Source organism: Stegostoma tigrinum, chromosome 17 (assembly GCF_030684315.1).
Source record: "Stegostoma tigrinum isolate sSteTig4 chromosome 17, sSteTig4.hap1, whole genome shotgun sequence".
Classification (NCBI taxonomy): domain Eukaryota; kingdom Metazoa; phylum Chordata; class Chondrichthyes; order Orectolobiformes; family Stegostomatidae; genus Stegostoma; species Stegostoma tigrinum.
Window position 1 is genome coordinate 37,030,871 of NC_081370.1, and position 18,848 is coordinate 37,049,718.

Sequence of the window (18,848 nt, forward strand, 5' to 3'; positions counted from 1 at the left end):
TTACTGACACCAGCCCACACAGGCTTGTGAAATTCCAGGAAACTGAAGATTAAACACCACGACATTGCTTCGAGCAAAACCTCAGCTGAAACCCACAGAGTGAAACTGAACTGTTTTCATCTGTCAAAAAGTTACTCTGAACACTGTTTGTGGGAAAAATATCCATGATGCAGGAGCGGGGAGGTGAGAGTGCGGGGTTGGGAGACATCGTTTGATTCAGTTAACAATCAGTAAATGAAAAGCCCGTGTGCTTTTTGATCAGCTATGGGGAGGTGGGCGAACACCTCAGACAACCAAAGACAGAACAGTAGAGAGGTAAAGCCTCTCATAGCATTTGGCGACTGGACACTGGGTTTGGTTCACAGCCTCCCTCTGCACCACCTCCAGTATCCGGCTGTTTCAGACAGCAGACGGAAAGCAAGATTCAAGGCAAGGGGTCCAAACAAGATTCCCACACAGCCCCACGGCAACTTCAGACTCAGAGTCAGCCAATACGTTCTTATGGTTGGGCAGCGAAATAACTGGCAGCCTTTGAAGGAAGATTAATCCAACATTTAAAAGAAAAAAATGAAGGCAGTTGGCTTTCCCAACTCACAAAACCCCGAACATACCCCCTTCCATAACAAAGATATAGTTAGAGATCAAAATTCTCCTGACGTTAACCTACTCAGCAGGACAATGATAAGGGAACTGCTTACTTCTTGTAATTACAGTAAAATATTTTCTCCCCAAACCTGACATTATGTCAGTGAGAGGGGGAAAAGGGTGAGGTAGCAGGTAATTTTTACCATGAGGCTCTATTTAAGGCAATGTTGGAACAGTTACATTATATTCCAGTTCTGTGTGGTGTACGCTTTTCAAAGGATCACCATCTTGGAAACTTGCACACTGAAATGCACTGGCCAATGAGTTGTCAGCATTTCACAAGTTGGACTAAGGTTCTTAGAGAGAGATCAAGATGGAGTCTACAACATCCACTACATTAGAAACTAGCTGGCTCTTCTGGAGAAGCTGGCTGCAAGCCATTTGCCGTACTGCTAATGAAGAACGGAAGGATTACACACGAATGCAGATGTACTAATCTGACGCAGATGCAACTCCTTAAAGCTACAATGTGTAGCTGCTTTTGAGTGTTATTTAGGAGAGGTTAATCATTGTTAGTTACATCAAAGTTATTTTAAGGACAAAATTATGCAACTGCTAAAGAAACCGATTTATTGAGCTTCAATTATTCAGTTCTCTATCCCTTAAAATTCTTAACAGAATCTCTCATTTATATTTGGATGAATCAGTCCTCGTCTCCATCAATTCCTAACAGAGCCCATTTTACAGATTGATCACTCAGTGGAATACTGTTAAGTTAGGAGGAGGTCATTCAGCCATCCTGCTCCACTATTCAATGAGATCATGGCTAAACTTAATCCCAACTTCCCCTCCTCTCCGTCTCCCATGATTCTGTTGCTCACCCCAAAAAACATTGATTGCAATCTTCAAAACTCCAATCAATCAGGCCCTCCATCACCTTCACACTGCTCCCCACCTCAACTTCATTCACACCAAGTTACAAAAGGAAGAATTCCAGCTTCCTACTTCCCTGTATGTGAAGAACACAACTTTTTCACAAGTGACCTGGCTCTAATTTTAAGATCATGTTCAATGCTCCATCTGATTTCCCTGCACAATGCACAGTCTATTTGATGCACTGTTCAGTATCAGAAAGGTGCCAATTCTGTTTATTTGCTTGTCTTGTGTCTGTTAAGGTCTGGACTGCTGCTGTCAACACCAGAACAACTTGAGGGGAATATTAATTATGTCCTGTTGTTTAAGATTCCTCCAGTGGAGGAAGTAATCTGTCATCCACCCCACCGAATTGTTTTAACATTTTAAATACATGGCACAGTGGCTCAGTGGTTAGCACTGCAGCCTCACAGCACCAGGGACCCAGGTTCAATTCCACCCTTGGGCAACTGTCTGTGTGGAGTTCGCACATTCTCCTGTGTCTATGTAGGTTTCCTCCCACAGTCCAAAGATGTGTAGGCTAGGTGGGCTGATCATACTAAATTGCCCATAGTGTGCAAGGATGTGTAGATTAGATGGGTTACAGGGGGACAGGCCTGGATGGAATGCTCTGAGGGTCAGTGTGGACTTGTTGGGCCAAAGGGCCTGTTTCCACACTGTAGGGATTCTATGGACTATGATTCAGATAGCCCATAATCCTCTGAGCTCAAGGAAATACACTCTGGTTTCTACAACACATCCTCACAGTTTAACTCTAAGCTCTACTATCAATCTGCTACAACCATCCAAAGTCAATACCTCCTGAAATGTGGTGCCCAGAAACAAAGTTACTTCAGACAGTATCACAGCAAAGACCCCACAGCTGAATGGTGAACTTGCTACACTTTACATTCCAGTCCCATTGAGATAAAAGGCAGCATTCCTTAAGTCTTCTTGATTGTATTTGTCTACTGCCATTAATTACTGGATGTAGCTAGAACAAAGAAAATTACAGCGCAGGAACAGGCCCTTCGCAAGCCTGCACCAATCCAGATCCTCTATCTAAACCTGTTGCCTATTTTCCAAGGATCTGTATCCCTCTGCTCCCTGCCCATTCATGTATCTGTCTAGACACATCTTAAATGACGCTATCGTGCCCACCTCTACCACCACTGCTGGCAACGCGTTCCAGGCACCAACCACCCTCTGCATAAAGAAATTCCCATGCATATCTCCCTTAAACTTTTCCCCTCTCACCTTGAAATCGTGACCCCTAGTAATCGAGCTGAGCTTCCATATTTCTCTGATCCTGAGCAATCCTTAGTTTGTTACCGTTTAGATCATATTCCAATTTATCTGTTCAGCTCTGTGATAACCTCACACTTCTCCAGCTTGAATTCAGCTTGATATAACTTTGTCCACGCAACCTGCTGCTCCCATCTACACCAATGACCCTCTTAACTTAGTGTTATTTCCAAAAGTCACGATACAACCTTGCGTTCATTCACACAAGTTATTAATAAATATGGTAAAAAGCTGAGATCCCAGTTGAGATTCCAAGCAAAACAAAAATCACTGATGACTTTTTATGTATTCCTAAGGGAATCAAAAGGATATGGGGATAGTGTGGGAAGGTAGAATCAGGTACAGGATTCGCCACAAATATGTTGCATTCCCAGCAGGTCTGAAAGGTTTTGAGATAACAAAGTGTGGAGCTGGATGAACACAGCAGGCCAAGCAGCATCTTAGGAGCACAAAAGCCGATGTTTCGGGCCTAGACCTTTCTCTTGGCCTGAAATGTCAGCCTTTGTACTCCTAAGATGCCGCTTGGCCTGCTGTGTTCATCCAGCTCCACGCTTTGTTATCTCGGATTCCCCAGCATCTGCAGTTCCCATTATCTCAGGTCTGAAAGATTCAGTGGCTAGCTTCAACAAACAGCAAATCCATCTGAAAGAACCTGCTGACAATGTTTTGAACAGCACCAAACAATGAGTCAGTTCAAGCGTAAGTGATTGGGAAGGCGGGGTGTTTTTGTGCAGAATCCCTTGGAATCAGGCTTTCAGTTCAGTCTGAATCAAGGGAAATGGAATTCTCAATCTTTTGGTTGCTGCTGTGTGGCCCGACATCAAACAGGAACCCTCAGTCCCCAGCCTATGAATCATAGAGCTACAAATAAGAACAAGATGCTGATAAAAAAAACACACACACCATGACCAGCACAGATTATTATGCTTGGAACAAATGGGTTGTGGGGGTTGGGGTACATATTCTCTGGACTGTCCTCACCACGAAACAATATCTACTTTGACTGTTATTTAAACGTATTACTGGATGAGGGTTCAATCCTTCGAATGCAGGGATCCACATGGAGTTGGGCACCAAATTTCTTTTTAAAATTGTACACCTAAGTTTGCTGAAAGTTGGGAGGCACAGCAAGTTATACAGACAAATGACGTTTGACGATTACCAGCTTCCAAAACACACCCAGTTAATGTGCACTGCTTAATTCTACTGATGTACATCAGCAGCAAAATATTCACCTTGGATTTTTCTTTAAATTATAGGTTCCTTTGAACATCCGCTCTGTTTGTGAACCCGACTGCAAGTTAAGGCAGCAAACTTGCAACAGCCTTCCCCTTGCTGATTACATTTTAACCAAAGCGTTGGAGTTTGCTGTGAAAGTCTGCCACATGTTCGAGACTATCCCTCCTCACGGAACAATTTAAATGTGACATCACTTGGTTGGGATGGGAGCAAGAAGTTACGAAAGAGGCAGACGCGCACAAAGAAACAGTCGAAAAACAAGTAGGAGTTGATTGTAGCGAGGTTCAAAATCACCCAGACTGAGCTGAGCCATCATGTTTAGTTGTGTGTTTGGGGGGGGGGGTGCAAAATGAGTTGGGTACAGATACATAAAATCACTACGGAGGATAATCATCTTCAGTTGTACAGAGCTTTGGCCAAACTCCAAGTGAAGTCACTGCTCTGTTCTGGGCACATCAGGAAGGATAAATTAGTTCTGGAGAAAATACAGCATAGATTCGTTAGAATGTAAATGTTTCATCTCCAGATTTTCAATAAGACAGGTTACATTAACTAGGCTTGCATTCTGTGAAGGTTAGAAGGTTGAGTCTAAACTGACCAAGTTATTTAAAATAATAAGTAGATTGGATAGGATACCTAGAACAGACAGATAAATTATTTCGGTTGGCAGGGAAATCCAGAGGCAAACAAAAACAGAACAATGCTAGAAATACTTTGCAGCTCATACCGTACTGTGAAGAGGCAAAAATCACAGACTTGAAACACAAATTCTGTTCATCTCCCTCAATCTGCTGAATACTTCCAGCATTTTATACTTCTACTTCAAGCTTCTAGCATCCACAGTATTAGTGGGTAAATGGAAATGAGGCACAGATCAGCCATGATCCAGTGGGTGGAACAGAACAGGGGCTGGAAAGGACACTCCCGCTCTCAAATTTCCATTTCTGTTGAAGTTGCTGATATGAACAGACTCTGTGGTTTGTAAGTACTCAGGTAACACCGTGAAAAACAGCACTTTCCAAACTTCTAGAAACATAAATCTCAAACACAAATAGAACAAATCAATAGCTACAACAAGGACATAGATAAAAAAAGAGTAAATTCCAGTTCTGTGTTCACCACAGGGCTTTGGGTTGAAACTGCATTCTGTAATCCTGAATCCAGACCAGTACCTCAGGACTGCTGCACTGTCCAGGCTGTGAAGAGATTTGGTCTGTCCTGAAGTAGCTGGGAGAGGTTTTGTTTTCAAATGTACCTTTCTCAATAAAAAAAAGTTAAACCAAAACACTTTGGGGTCGATGATGCAGATGGCCACAGTGTGGCCTCAGGCTGGAATGGAGAATGCAGAGGAGGTTTGCTGACTTTTGTGGTCACTGACATGCTTCTGCAAGTTGGCCTGGGGCTGTGCTTTTTTTTAAAACTTCATTTTCTAAAGGAAACCACGGTGGTCTGAATCACAGTTTCCAGACACGGGCAGCAACAAGCTGAGTTTGGGAATTCTTTCCACAGTCCGAAAGAGAAAAAATTGTTCAAGCAGAAAAATTATTTTGTGTTAGTTCCCCTGCTCTTGAATGTTTCCAATCAGAGATGGCAGTGCGGGAGCAACAGAGAGTGTGAGTCTAGCCTAACGTTCCGAGACTAACGACTGCAAGATTGTGTAAATTTACTCACAAGTTGGAACAAAAAAGAAACTTTAATTCCTTTAGTGCAATTCATGATTTCAGAATGTCCCACAGCTTTTTTACAACATATGGAGTACTTTGGAATACAGTCCCTGTTAGAATCTAGGAAATGTGACACAGCAAGCTTGTGTAAAAGGTAGCAAGATTACAAACAGATCATTTGTTTCTGTAATGTTGATTAAGGGATAAATATTTAACCTGGCAATCCCATCTCAAGGATGGCTCCTCCAAACACTTGGCACTTCTCCCTCCAACCAGGCAGTATTCCCTCAGGACTGTAGTTTGAACCTCAACCTGGGTTATGCATTCAAATAAGTGGAGCTGGATTTGAGTACCATTTAATGCCTTAAGAGTATAAAAACTGGAATCACACTGCACGTAAAGAGTTACGTTCTTCAGAAATCTGCCCTGGTGCTGATAAGAACAAAGAAAAAAGCGAATCATCATTCTGGGTCAAAGGAATTTATCTGAACCAACCTCCCTCCCTCACTGCTCCACAGACACACACACACACAGACATACAGTCTTGAAGAGGTTGTCCAGTTAGTGCATGCATAGCAAGATAAATGGAATCAATTTACTCTATGAAGCATCTGTCAGCAGGGGAAAAGGAACATACTTTGAATATTTTGCCTACAGCAGTAGAATCAATTAAAAACCTCACCTACACAGAGGTCTGTATTGGAATCACTGGTCCTCTTGAAATAGAGTAATGACCCAGCTTAAACACAACATAATTTCACACCTGGCAAAGACACGAAATCTGTAAAAAGTGGTAAATTATGAGGAGGGGAGCAGCAAGTTTCTGAAGAAAAGAGACAGACCAGTGAAATTGGCTGACGTGTGGTCAACAAAATTTAAGAGAAAATTGAACTGAGGTAGCTTTATTGACACTTGCTCTCAAATGAGTACAGTGAAAAGTATGTAATGCAGCCTCTGGTACTATCTTAGGTACAGGGTAGCTGGGTACAGCAACTTAATATGTGTTACAGGCTTGAAATTATCATAAATAAATGTTCAGCATAAGAATAAGGACTTTTTTTTAAAGTGTACTCAAGTTTTAGTATTTTCACAAGTCTATGCCAGCACCAAACCTTCACACTGCCCAGGCCAACTGTCTAGATCACACTGGGCTTTGAAACTCAAGGTCTCGCTTCCAGTAAATCTGAAATAATACAATTTGGTCAGAGGAATGGAGAAAAGCAACTAAAAAAAAATGAATTACACAATTTTAAAGGGAGTATAGGAATGTAGGAATAAGATCTATAAGGGAGTGAGCACCGAATAGCCCGAATGGAGGGACCAGTACTATATTAGGTAGGAGTGGACTGAGGAGGACCATGTGGCCAAGGTTAGAGCAAAGACAAGAATGCATGCATGTAAACGCACAAAATGTGGTGAATATGGTTTATGAGCTACAATCAGTTGCCAGGTGGGAATATGATGTTATAGCAACAGAAATGTGTCCTAAAAATGGAGCAAATTGCACACAAAATAGTCAAGGAGATAAAGTATTCATAGAAGATACAGAAGGAAAACAGACTGCTGGGTTGTCAGAGATAGTGGGAACTGCAGATGCTGGAGAATCCAAGATAATAAAATGTGAGGCTGGATGAACACAGCAGGCCAAGCAGCATCTCAGGAGCACAAAAGCTGACGTTTCGGGCCTAGACCCTTCATCCTAGGTCTAGGCCCGAAACGTCAGCTTTTGTGCTCCTGAGATGCTGCTTGGCCTGCTGTGTTCATCCAGCCTCACATTTTATTAGCTGGGTTGTCAGCATTGTTTAGGTAAAACATTGTAAATGTTGAAAAGAAAATGCCTTGAAAGTGAGGACAGAATTCATTTGGTAGAGTTAAGAAGCAAAAGCGAGTGCTGCATCGGTATTCAATAAACGGAGAGAGATGGATGAGCAAAGCTGCCGCAATATCACAATGGCGATGCACAAGAACAAGGGAGTGGCAATACCGAAGGACTTAATTACCTTAATATTGTTTTGGATAGTGTTAAAGTAAAGGGAAAGGAGGGGGAAGGAATCTCTGAAATGTGTTCGGGAAAACTTCCTTTATTGACTTATCAGTGATCCATCTGGAAAGGAACCATTGCTGAATCTGCAGCTTCTGAATGTAGTAAGCCAAACAGACCAAATACCATTGGGAGACTGCTGAGTGAGAGGGATCATCGGGTTTAGATTAGTAAAGAAAGAATCAACAAAATTACAGAATTTAAAATGGGTTAACTGCAGTGGGATGAGAAGCAATTTCACCAAGGGAAAATGGAATCAAGACTGACAGAAAAGACCGATGGGTGACCTTTGCATGGGAGGTGTTTTACATACTGGCTAGGTACACTTAAGTAGTAAATCAAAGCTAGGGCACCTTGGATAATGACTGACATACACAATATCTTGAAACAAAAGCCGAAAAAGGCAGAGTGTATAAATCACTCAAAGATAGCAAGAACTGCCGATGCTGGAATCAGAGACAGCACAGTGTGGAGGTGGAGCAACACAGCAGGCCAGGCAGTATTAGAGGAGCAGGCAAGTTAGCATTGTGGGTCAGCTGAATGATCTGCTCGCTGCCCCTGAAACTTTAACTTTCTTTCCCTCCACAGATGTACCAGGCCTGCTGAGATCTTCCAGCAATTTATCTTTTTGTTTCCGATTCCCAGCAGTTCTCTCGGGTTTTTTGTGTATGGCAAGCGTCTGGTGGTGTCTTCAAGTGAGAACTGGGCCAAATTTAATAAGCTGAGGGGGGAAAAGAAAACAGGACTGCCAAAACGGAGAATATAACAAGACAGAAAGAGTTAGCCTAAAGGTAATGCATACATGTTCTATTAGCATTAAATAATAAAGTGGGTAACAGATGGGTATGAATTATTAGGCGAAAAGGAAGCCAAGTACATTTAGAGGTGCAGTAGAAAGCTGGAATAGTTACTGTACTTTGGAATCAGCATTTACTAAGAGAAGAGAATGCTGACAAAGTGGGAGAAAGTAAAGGTATTGGATAGAGAAATGATTTCTCTTCCCAACTCCTCAGCTCCCTAAGCAAGCTGTCAAAATATGGAAAGAGTTGTCTGAAAGGGCAATGCAAGAAAATTCAACAGTGACTTTCAAAAGGGAACTGGATAAATATTTGAAGGACAAGTAGAGAGTAGAGGGAGTGGGCCTAACTAGACAGCTCTTTGAAAGAGCTAGGACAGACAAAATGCACTAAGGGGCCTCCTCCTAAAAATGATGACTTGCATTGATAAAGTGTTTTTCAGGAGCACCTGACATCCCAAAAGCAAGTTGAAGGGAATGAAGCATTTATAAAATACAGCCATTCAGAATATAGGAAACACAGCAGTAATGTGCTGCACAGCAAAATACCGCAAACGGTAACATGGTGATTATTATATGACTGGTTACTGTGATGGTGACCGAGGAAGAAATATCAGGCAGCCATCAGGGGTAATTCCCTTGCTATTTTACGAAGTAGTGCCACAGCTTCCTGTACGTCCAGTCTAGCAGGCAGATGACAGGCCATTAACATTTCATCCAAAAGCTGGCACTTCCAACAGCGCACTCTCCCACAGTGAGACCGTGAACCTACATTCTTGGAAGTTAGAAATGAGCTCAGTGCCAACACAGCCAGAATCAGCACAGCGCTGACTCCTGTATTGCACGTCTCTTCACTTCGTCACTGCGCCTCACCTCGCCACAGCTCGTTATTTTTTCTGCAGAACGGAAACAGGCCTTCAAAGGAAAAGCCTTCCTGTGAAATTCAGCAACAATCTGTCAGAAGCTCTGTCCTATCGAGGAGGCTGGAATTTCCAGTGAGCTTACCTTCTTGTTTTCCAGCTGAGTGCTGATTGTCAGGTTTCTCGCCCTGGAACGCGTGTTGGATTTGCTGTAATTGGCAGATACACTCTCCAGATCACGTAACATCCTCCCTTGCTTCAGCTCCATCTGTGGTTACATTTAGAAAACAAATCCCTACTTTTAATCAATTGAGAAGACTGGTGAGGACAGGCTGCATAGACTTGGTTTACATTATCTCGAGGTTAAAAGGCTGAGGGATGATGTTACTTCTCTTGTCTAGAGTACCCTCCTGTATTGAAAGGTGCCATATAAACAAGTCATCTTCAACAGTAATGTGCATCATATAACAGAACACCCATAGCCCAATAAGCCACCCCAATCAACTTCAGAAAGGTAATATAAGACAAAATGTAACATCAAGCCACTGAACGGCATTAGAACAGATGGCAAAAACTTTGATCAAACAGCTAGGGTTTAAGGTGAAATTTAAAAGGACTGAGGCAGAGGCTGAGAGATTAAATGACGAAGACGTAGAGTTTAGGAACCAGGTAAGTGAAAGAATGGCCATTATTACTGGAGTGACTGAAGTCAGGGAAGGTCTAGAGACCAGAGCTGGATCAGTGCAAACATCTCAAGAGTGTTGAACATAACCTGCATGAAAATCAGAAGAATCTATTAACACTGGCACAGAAGTTAAAAACTGCTGAATTTTGCCTGAGGTTAGAAGATTAAGGGTAATCTGATAAAGGTTCTGAATTAATGATTTGATTGGGTGAATACTGAGAGTCCTGAATAAAGCGTCATCTCAAACTTAGTGGTAGGCAGCACAGGGGAGGGATCAAAAACACTATTCCACTCAAGTTAGATGTGGAAATCTAGATCCATCTCCCAGCTAGGGGGCAATTTCTGATTTCAAGACTGACAGATTTATTCCTATTGATACTGGTATGAGGACAATGCTGAATGGCTTCCTTCTGTTCCCATCAATGACTGGCTTTCACTAAGTCAGCATGCATTTGCTTCAGCACAAGGTTCCCTGTTGTTAACAGATAGCTACAAAAGCCTTAGAGAGTCTCATGTAGAGACGTTAAATGATGACTGCACAGTATTCAGTACTATTTTGACTCCTCGGGTCCTGAAGAGCTTTGTGTCCACACACAGCAAGGCCTGGACAACTTTCAGGCTGGGTCTGTTAAGTGGCAAGTAACATTTCCAGCAAGAAGTAATCCAATCATCTCACTTTGACATTCAATACAGGCACCACCACTGCATCCAACCTAACGATATAGTAAGGATTACCATTGACTAGAAACTTAACTGGACCAACCACATAAACACCTCGCCTGCAAAAGCAAGTCAGAGGTTTGGTATTTTTCTGCGAGTAACCCATCGAGACTTCCCAAAACCTGTCCACCATCCATAAGGCACAAGTCCTTGATGTGATGGAATTATCCCCTCTTGTCTGGATATACACAGCTCCAACATTACAAGAATCCTGACACCATCCAGGGCAAGGCAGCCCATCCCTTCCAGCAATTAGAACATTCAATCCTCCCACCACTGACAGGCACTATATTATTTCCAAAATGCACTGCTATAACTCCAACAGGGCTCTTTCAACAGAACCTTCCAAACCCACACGGGTTCACCTGGGATGACAAAAATGCAAAGAGCATGGGAACGCCACGACCTGCAAGTTCACCTCAAAGCCACACACGTTCCTGACTTGAAACTGGATTGTATGCATCACTGTCTCTTGTCAAAACCCTGGACCACTATCCCTTGCAGCAGTACAGTACCTAGTGCAGGGACCGCTGTGGTTTAAGAACGCAGCTCACTACCAGCTTTTCAAGGGTAATTAGGAATGGACACCACATTTCAGCTCAAACAGAATCTCCAGTTTGCCTTTTTAGCCAATTAGATTTAAGATTAGAAAAAGAAACAGCACATGCAGGAAATTAGATAAACCAGAGCCAAATGAAGCACAAAAAAAGAGAAATAAAATCAGAGAAAGCCAAGAGAGTAAAAAAGGGAAATAAGTGTTTACATTTTAAGCGTAAGGAAGCTTTTGAGTAATTTAGACTTGGAGGAATGAGACTCCACAGTTTCAAAGGCTCTCCTTCTGGGCGTTCAAGTTATATGTGAGGGCTATACAATCACGTCAAAAACAAAAACAAATTTGCTGGAAAAGCTCAGCAGGTCTAGCAGCAACTGTAGAGAGGAAAAAACAGAGTTAATGTTTTGGGTCCGATGACCCTTCCTCAGAAGGGTCTGTCACTCAGCCGGGTCTGTATCTGTGCTGTTACAGTCCCTTTTATTCCATGAGTTCTAACTGTGCTGTCAAACCTGTTGTGTGGCACCTGATTTACAGCAGCCACAGTTCTTTTGGGGTGTTTTTCACATCATTGGGAATCCTTACATTATGAAATCACAACTCTGAATTAAACGGCAGAAACTTTAATTTTTATTGATACCATAAATCCAGCAATTTGTGGATAAAGATAGATGATTGACAGAGAGATTTCACTTGTGCCAAGTCAACATCAGACTGGTGCAAAATGCCCTTCAATTTGAGCTGATTCACAACTTGCAATGTTTTCAGTTTTCACAGTATGGATTTTTATTTGTACACAGATAAAGGCAGTCATTGTCCAGGGCAAAGCTATCAGCTGCTTCTATGGCCTTCACACCATCAAAATCAGATGTCTGTAGATGAATGCACAATGTTCACTACCACACATAACAACTCAAAAATTATGCTATACAAGAACAAGAATCTAACAATCGCTCCCATCATATTCAATGATATTATCAGTGAACTATCCCACAATCAACGTAGTGTGGTTACCACTGTCCAGAAAAAGAACTGTAAGTGGCCATGAAAATATATAGTTACAGAGGAGGAGCAAATTGTTGCAATTGCAGATTCTGACTTCTGTACTGAAAACAAAAAATTCTGGAAATCACAGCAGGTCAGGCAGCATCCATGGAGAGAGAGCAAGCTAATGTTTCGAGTCCAGATGACTCTTCATTGGGGAAGAGGGGCGGAGGGAAGGTAGCAAAGTGGAGTTAATGCCACAATCAGACCAACCATGATCATATTGAATGGTGGAGTGCATCAGATGGGCTGAATGGCCTAATTGTGCTCCTATTTCTTATGTTCTTATGGCCACAAATGCAGAACCACCTCCCCTGAATGGAATAACAAAACAAACGCAGGTTGGTTCAAGTATGAGTATGCCTGGCGATGGTTTATTTAGAACGCTGACTAATCTGAGGGTATAACAAATAAACATAATCAATGCAGCAAGATTGGAATGATTACAGGTTGGAAGGAGCTTGTCAGGTCAGCCAGATACCTGTAACAGTGAATCAGCTTGTTCCACACATCAGTCTTTCCTTGTAGCTTTGTCAATTTTTTCCCCTCACGTGCTTATCCAATTCCCTTTAAGGCCATGATTGAATTGGTCTTCACCAATACCTTCTCAGTGTACTCTAGATTCTAATTACTCTCAGCATAAAAACGCTTTTCCTCATGCTGTTATTTCAGGTGTTTGCCAATCACTTTAAATCAGCATTCACTTGTTCTCAATCCATCCATCTTTAGAAACCATTCTCCCCCATTTAATCAAATCCCTTGTGATTTTAAACATCTTGATCAAATCTCCTTGCAGCCTTCTCTACTCAAAGGAGAACTCTTTCCAAGTAACTGAAGTCCCTCATCCCTGGAATCATTCTCTTGAATCTTATCTAAACCCTTTCCAATGCCACTGCATCCTTCCTAAAGTGCAGTGCCCAAAGACTGGACTCAATTCTCCAGTTCAGGCCAAACCAATGGTTTATAAATATTAACTGCAACTTATTCTATGTCTGTTCTCTATTCTTACACCACTTTTAGAATTAAATGTTTCAATCTGTGTTGCTGCGTTCCTCCTATCTTCACATTTCTCTTTATTAAATTTAATCCACCATACGGTAGAATTTAGAAACAGGCTACATTGTTCAAATTTAGCATTAACTTCCTCACTATTCATGAGACTTTCATGTTCTGTCTCATCTGTAAATATTAAAACAGTGACCATGACTCCCAATTCTACACAATTAATATATAACGAATAGTGATGGTCTTGATGCACGCTCATGAGCAACCACAGTATAAATTTTCACCCTGTTTGAAAAACAGCAACAACACTGGTTTTCTGTCACTCAGCCGTGCCTGTATCTTGCTGTCACCGTCCCTTTTATTCCACGAGCTATGACTATGCTGTCAAACCTGTTGCATGGCACCTTACTAAACACCTCTTGGAAGTCACTCTACACCATCTCCGCCATATTGCCTTTTTAGCTGTCCCCCACTTCTTCTCACCCCCATCCCCAGCCCACCGTTATCTCAAACGACTAAGTCAAATGAGCTAAACTCAACCTTTTTAACAAATCTGTGTCGGCTTTCCTTCAATAATTCATACTGCCACAGTCACTGTGCTTACCCCTTACACCCCTTATGTAACAAGTGTAATCCTCCAGTCCTCTAATAACATTCCTGTACCTAAGGAGGTTTGGAAAATTATGGCAATCTGACCTTAGCTTCTACTCTTGCTTCCTTCAATATCCTTGGACACATCCCATTCAACCTTGGTGACAGAGTACAGTTAGCCTCCTCTCTTTCAATTTTCAGCTTATCAAGTTTCTCAATTCACCCTCTTTCATCACAGGTTTGACAACACCTTCTTTGGGAAAGGTCAATGCAAAATACCCAGACAATTCAGGATTAGAAAAACCACTTGGAAAGTTTTAAATTTAACAAGATGAGTAGCTCCCTCATGTTGTGGCTTGTAGTTGGTAAGACCTGCAGCACAGTTGGAATATTGAGCTGTCTAATCCTTTCAAGACTATAATTCAAATGGAATACGACATCTTTCTACCCTACAGACTGCGTACAGAAAGTCGGCAAGTGAAAAGCAACACTATAGCCATTGTACTTATGTGGCTAGTCCAGTGAAGTTTCTGGTCAATGGCAGCCCCAGGATGTTGACAGCAGGGATTCAGTAACAATGATGCTTTTAAATGTCAAGAGGTGATGGTTAGGTTCTCTCTTGTTGAAGATGGTCACTCCCTGGCATATGTGGCATGAATGTTACTTGCCACTTGTCAGTCCAAGCCTGGATATTGGCAACATCTTTCTGTACTTGGGCTTCAGTATCTGATGAGTCGTGAAAGCCGCTGAACACTGCAGTCAGTGAACATATTCACCTCTGATCCTTATGATGGAGGAACGGTCATTGAAGCAGCTGAAGATGGTGGGGGCAAGGACATTGGGATCAGGAACTCTTGCAGGGCTGAGATGTTTGACCTCCAGCCACCACAACCACCTGGCTTTGTGCCAGATATGACTTCAACCAGTAGAGAGGCTTCCCCCGATTCTTACCGATTCAAGTTTTACTACAGCTGTAGACAGAGAAGGAATCAGGTTTATGAGGAAAGGCAGAAAAGTACAGTTGAGGATTATCAAATCAGGCATGATCACATGCAATGATGGTGTAGATATGTTGGCCAAATGACCTACTTCCGCCCCTACCTCCTCTAATCTTACCAGGTCCTGATGGACTTCATTCAAGACCAGACTGGTCTATGCTGACCATGGTGCCCACTCAGCTATTTCCAATTACCCACATTTGGTCCACATCCCTCTAAACCCTTCACATCCATTTACCTATCCAAATGTTTTTAAAAGTGCTGTTGTACCAGCCTCAACTACTTTCTCTGACAGCTCATTCCATATACGCACCACTCTGTGTAAAGAAGTTGCCACTCAGGTCCTTCTTAAATCCTTCCCCACTCACCTGAAACCTATGCCCTCTAGTTTTCAATTCCCCATCCCCAGGAAAAAGACTACATGCATTCATCCTATCTTGGATCGGAAATTGACTTGCTGAAAGAAGACAGAGGGTGGTAGTTGATGGGAAATGTTCATCCTGGAGACCAGTTACTAGTGGTGTACCGCAAGGGTCGGTGTTGGGTCCACTGCTGTTTGTCATTTTTATAAATGACCCGGATGAGGGCGTAGAAGGATGGGTTAGTAAATTTGCAGACGACACTAAGGTCGGTGGAGTTGAGGATAGTGACGAAGGATGCTGTAGGTTGCAGAGAGACATAGATAAGCTGCAGAGCTGGGCTGAGAGGTGGCAAATGGAGTTTAATGCAGACAAGTGTGAGGTGATGCACTTTGGTAGAAGTAACCAGAAGGCAAAGTACTGGGCTAATGGTAAGATTCTTAGTAGTGTAGATGAGCAGAGAGATCTCGGTGTCCATGTACACAGATCATTGAAAGTTGCCACCCAGGTTGACAGGGCTGTTAAGAAGGCATACAGTGTTTTAGCTTTTATTAATAGAGGGATCGAGTTCCGGATCCAAGAGGTTATGCTGCAGCTGTACAAAACTCTGGTGCGGCCGCACTTGGAGTATTGTGTACAGTTCTGGTCACCGCATTATAAGAAGGATGTGGAAGCTTTGGAAAGGGTGCAGAGGAGATTTTCTAGGACGTTGCCTGGTATGAAGGGAAGGTCTTACGAGGAAAGGCTGAGGGACTTGAGGCTGTTTTCATTAGAGAGAAGAAGGTTGAGAGGTGACTTAATTGAAACATATAAAATAATCAGAGGGTTAGATAGGCTGGATAGGGAGAGCCTTTTTCCTAGGATGGTGACGGCGAGCACGAGGGGGCATAGCTTTACATTGAGGGGTGAAAGATTTAGGACAGATGTCAGAGGTAGTTTCTTTACTCAGAGAGTAGTAAGGGAATGGAACGCTTTGCCTGCAATGGTAGTAGATTCGCCAACTTTAGGTACGTTTAAGTCGTCATTGGACAAGCATATGGATGTACATGGAATAGTGTAGGTTAGATGGGCTTGAGATCGGTATGACAGGTCGGCACAACATCAAGGGCCAAAGGGCCTGTACTGTGCTGTAAAGTTCTATGTTCTATGTTCTATGTACGCCCCTCATGATTTTATATGCCTCAATAAGGTCACCCTTCTTTCTCCTACTTTCGAAGGAATAGTCCCATCCTGCCCAACATCTCGCTATAATTCAAGCCTGCTAGAACTGGCAACATTCTCGTAAATCTACTTGGCACACTTTCCAGTTTAACTAGATCTTTCCTGTAACAGGGTGACCAAAATTGTACATAATACTCCAAGTGCAGTCTCACCAAAGACTTAGACAACTGTGACATGACATCCCAACTCCGAGACTCAATGTCTTGACTGACAAAGGCGAGCCTGCTAAATGCCTTCTTCGCCACCCTGTCCATCTGTGACGCTGCTTTCAACAAACTATATACTTGTACTCCTAGGCCCCTCTGTTCCACAACACTCCTCAGGACCTTGTATAAGTTCCACCTTGGTTTGACTTTCCAAAATGCAACCCCTCACACTTACCCGTATTGAACTACATTTGCCAATTCTCAGCCCACTTCCCCATCCCAATCATTTATGTAAATACGAAATAACAAAGGTCCCAGCACTGAGTCATGACACATGGCCAGTCATAGGCCCCCAGTCCAAGAAATAACCTTCAACCATCACCCTCTGCTTCCTACCATCCAGCCAATTTTGAATCCATTTAGTGATTTAACTTCATACTGTCTAGAAAGTTCCCTGATCTACTCTTTTCCAGTCCAAAATGGGTATCCTTATGCTTGCTTACACTGAAATCAATCTGCCAGTTTTGCTCATTCACCTAGAATAAACTTACAAAGGGATGTTAATGGATTATCTACATTATCTACAGTGTTGCCTAACTTTGTGTCATCAGCAAATTTGGACACATTACCTTCCATGCAATATCCAAGTCATTAATAAATAACATGAATAATTGAGGCCCAAACACAGATCCTTACAGGACAGGACAGGACAGGTCACATCCTGCCAATTTGTTTAGCTACCCATTATCCCTACATTTTGTCACGTACCACTCAACCAGTTTTCCAGCGACATCAGTAATGTTTCTTCAATTCCATGGGCTTCTACCTCAAATAACAGTCTCTTATGTGGGACTTCACCAAATGTCTCCTGGAAGCCTACATAACCAACATACGTAAACAGTCCCATATCGACCACCTTAATCACCTCTTCAGAAAAAAATCTATGAGCTTTGTCAGCTATGACCCACCTGTCAGGAATCCATACTGGTTCTCTGTGATTAACCAAAGATTTTCAGGGTGTTCAGTTACATCATCCTTGATTTTTGACTCCAAAAGCCTCCCCGACACAGATGTTAGTCTGACTGGTCTCTCGTTTCCTGGTTTTCCTCTCTCACCCTTCTTAAAAAGCAGAGTGCAATTTTCCAATTCAGAGGTTCAACTCTTGTATTTGGGGGATCTCAAACTGTAGCTAGGGCCTCTACAATGTCCTCCCCTATTTCCCTTCACAACCTCGGGTGGAAACTGTAAGGTTCTGGGGATTTGTCATTCTTTAATTCCATCAAATTTCTCATGACCAATGTTTACTTACATTAATTTCATTCAGTCCCTGTTCCCAATCCACTATTAATTTCTCAGGACTGCCATCAAGCTATTCTACTTTTCTGCTGTAAATACTGAGGCAAAGTAATTATTCAACATGTCTGCCATTTCGCCACAATCATTGACAATATCCCCACTTTCAGTCCTTAATACAGCAAGATTCCTCCTGGTCACCTGGCTTCCTTTCATGTAACTATAAAAATTTTTCTTAGTGATTTTGATATCCCTGGCAAGTTTCCTTTCATTATCCCTTCTACTAGTTTCTATAAGTGGGGAACTACACGGCACCTTAGAACATAGAACAGTACAGCACAGAACAGGCCCTTCAGCCCACGATGTTGTGCTTTGTTGAGGAAATTAACTATTGAAATGAAGGAAACTGTGTAGTTACTAAACTTCAATGGTGATGAAGTGCTTCGGACACCCACTGTGATTGTGAATGGTGCTGCAGAAGTGCAAACTTGTATGTTTTTTGTATTATGATCACCTTCTCAACGTGGAATGGCTTGATTAACTATACAAAGTGAAGCGAGTTTACACGCTCTGATTCCCCATGGTATGAAATTTCTTCCAGGATTTTTTGGCTTACTGCCTGGAGTTTCACGAAACCCTCTGCTGAAAAGATGTCTTTGTACACAATAACATTCCTGTCTGGCGCAACTGATTTCGGTTAACTTTTTAACACCTCCAGTTGAAGTATACATTTTCCACCTTATATTTGGTGAGTTAACCAATTTTAAAATCAATGCTTAAAGCTGGCTATCTTTACACAGTAATTACAGCACAGAAACAGGCCTAAGGGACCAA

The 18,848-nt window shown here is 42.3% G+C and overlaps 1 protein-coding gene across 3 annotated transcripts in view; it reads right to left on the reverse strand.

The window, feature by feature from the left end:
- LOC125459454 (dickkopf-related protein 3-like) overlaps window positions 1-18,848 on the reverse strand; it is a 77,886-nt gene that overhangs the window by 13,601 nt on the left and 45,437 nt on the right. For all 3 annotated transcript variants that reach the window (XM_059652090.1, XM_059652089.1, XM_059652088.1), the window contains exon 2: window positions 9,548-9,670. In XM_059652090.1, coding sequence (XP_059508073.1) covers window positions 9,548-9,670 — 123 coding nt within the window. The remainder of the gene's footprint in view (window positions 1-9,547; window positions 9,671-18,848) is intronic.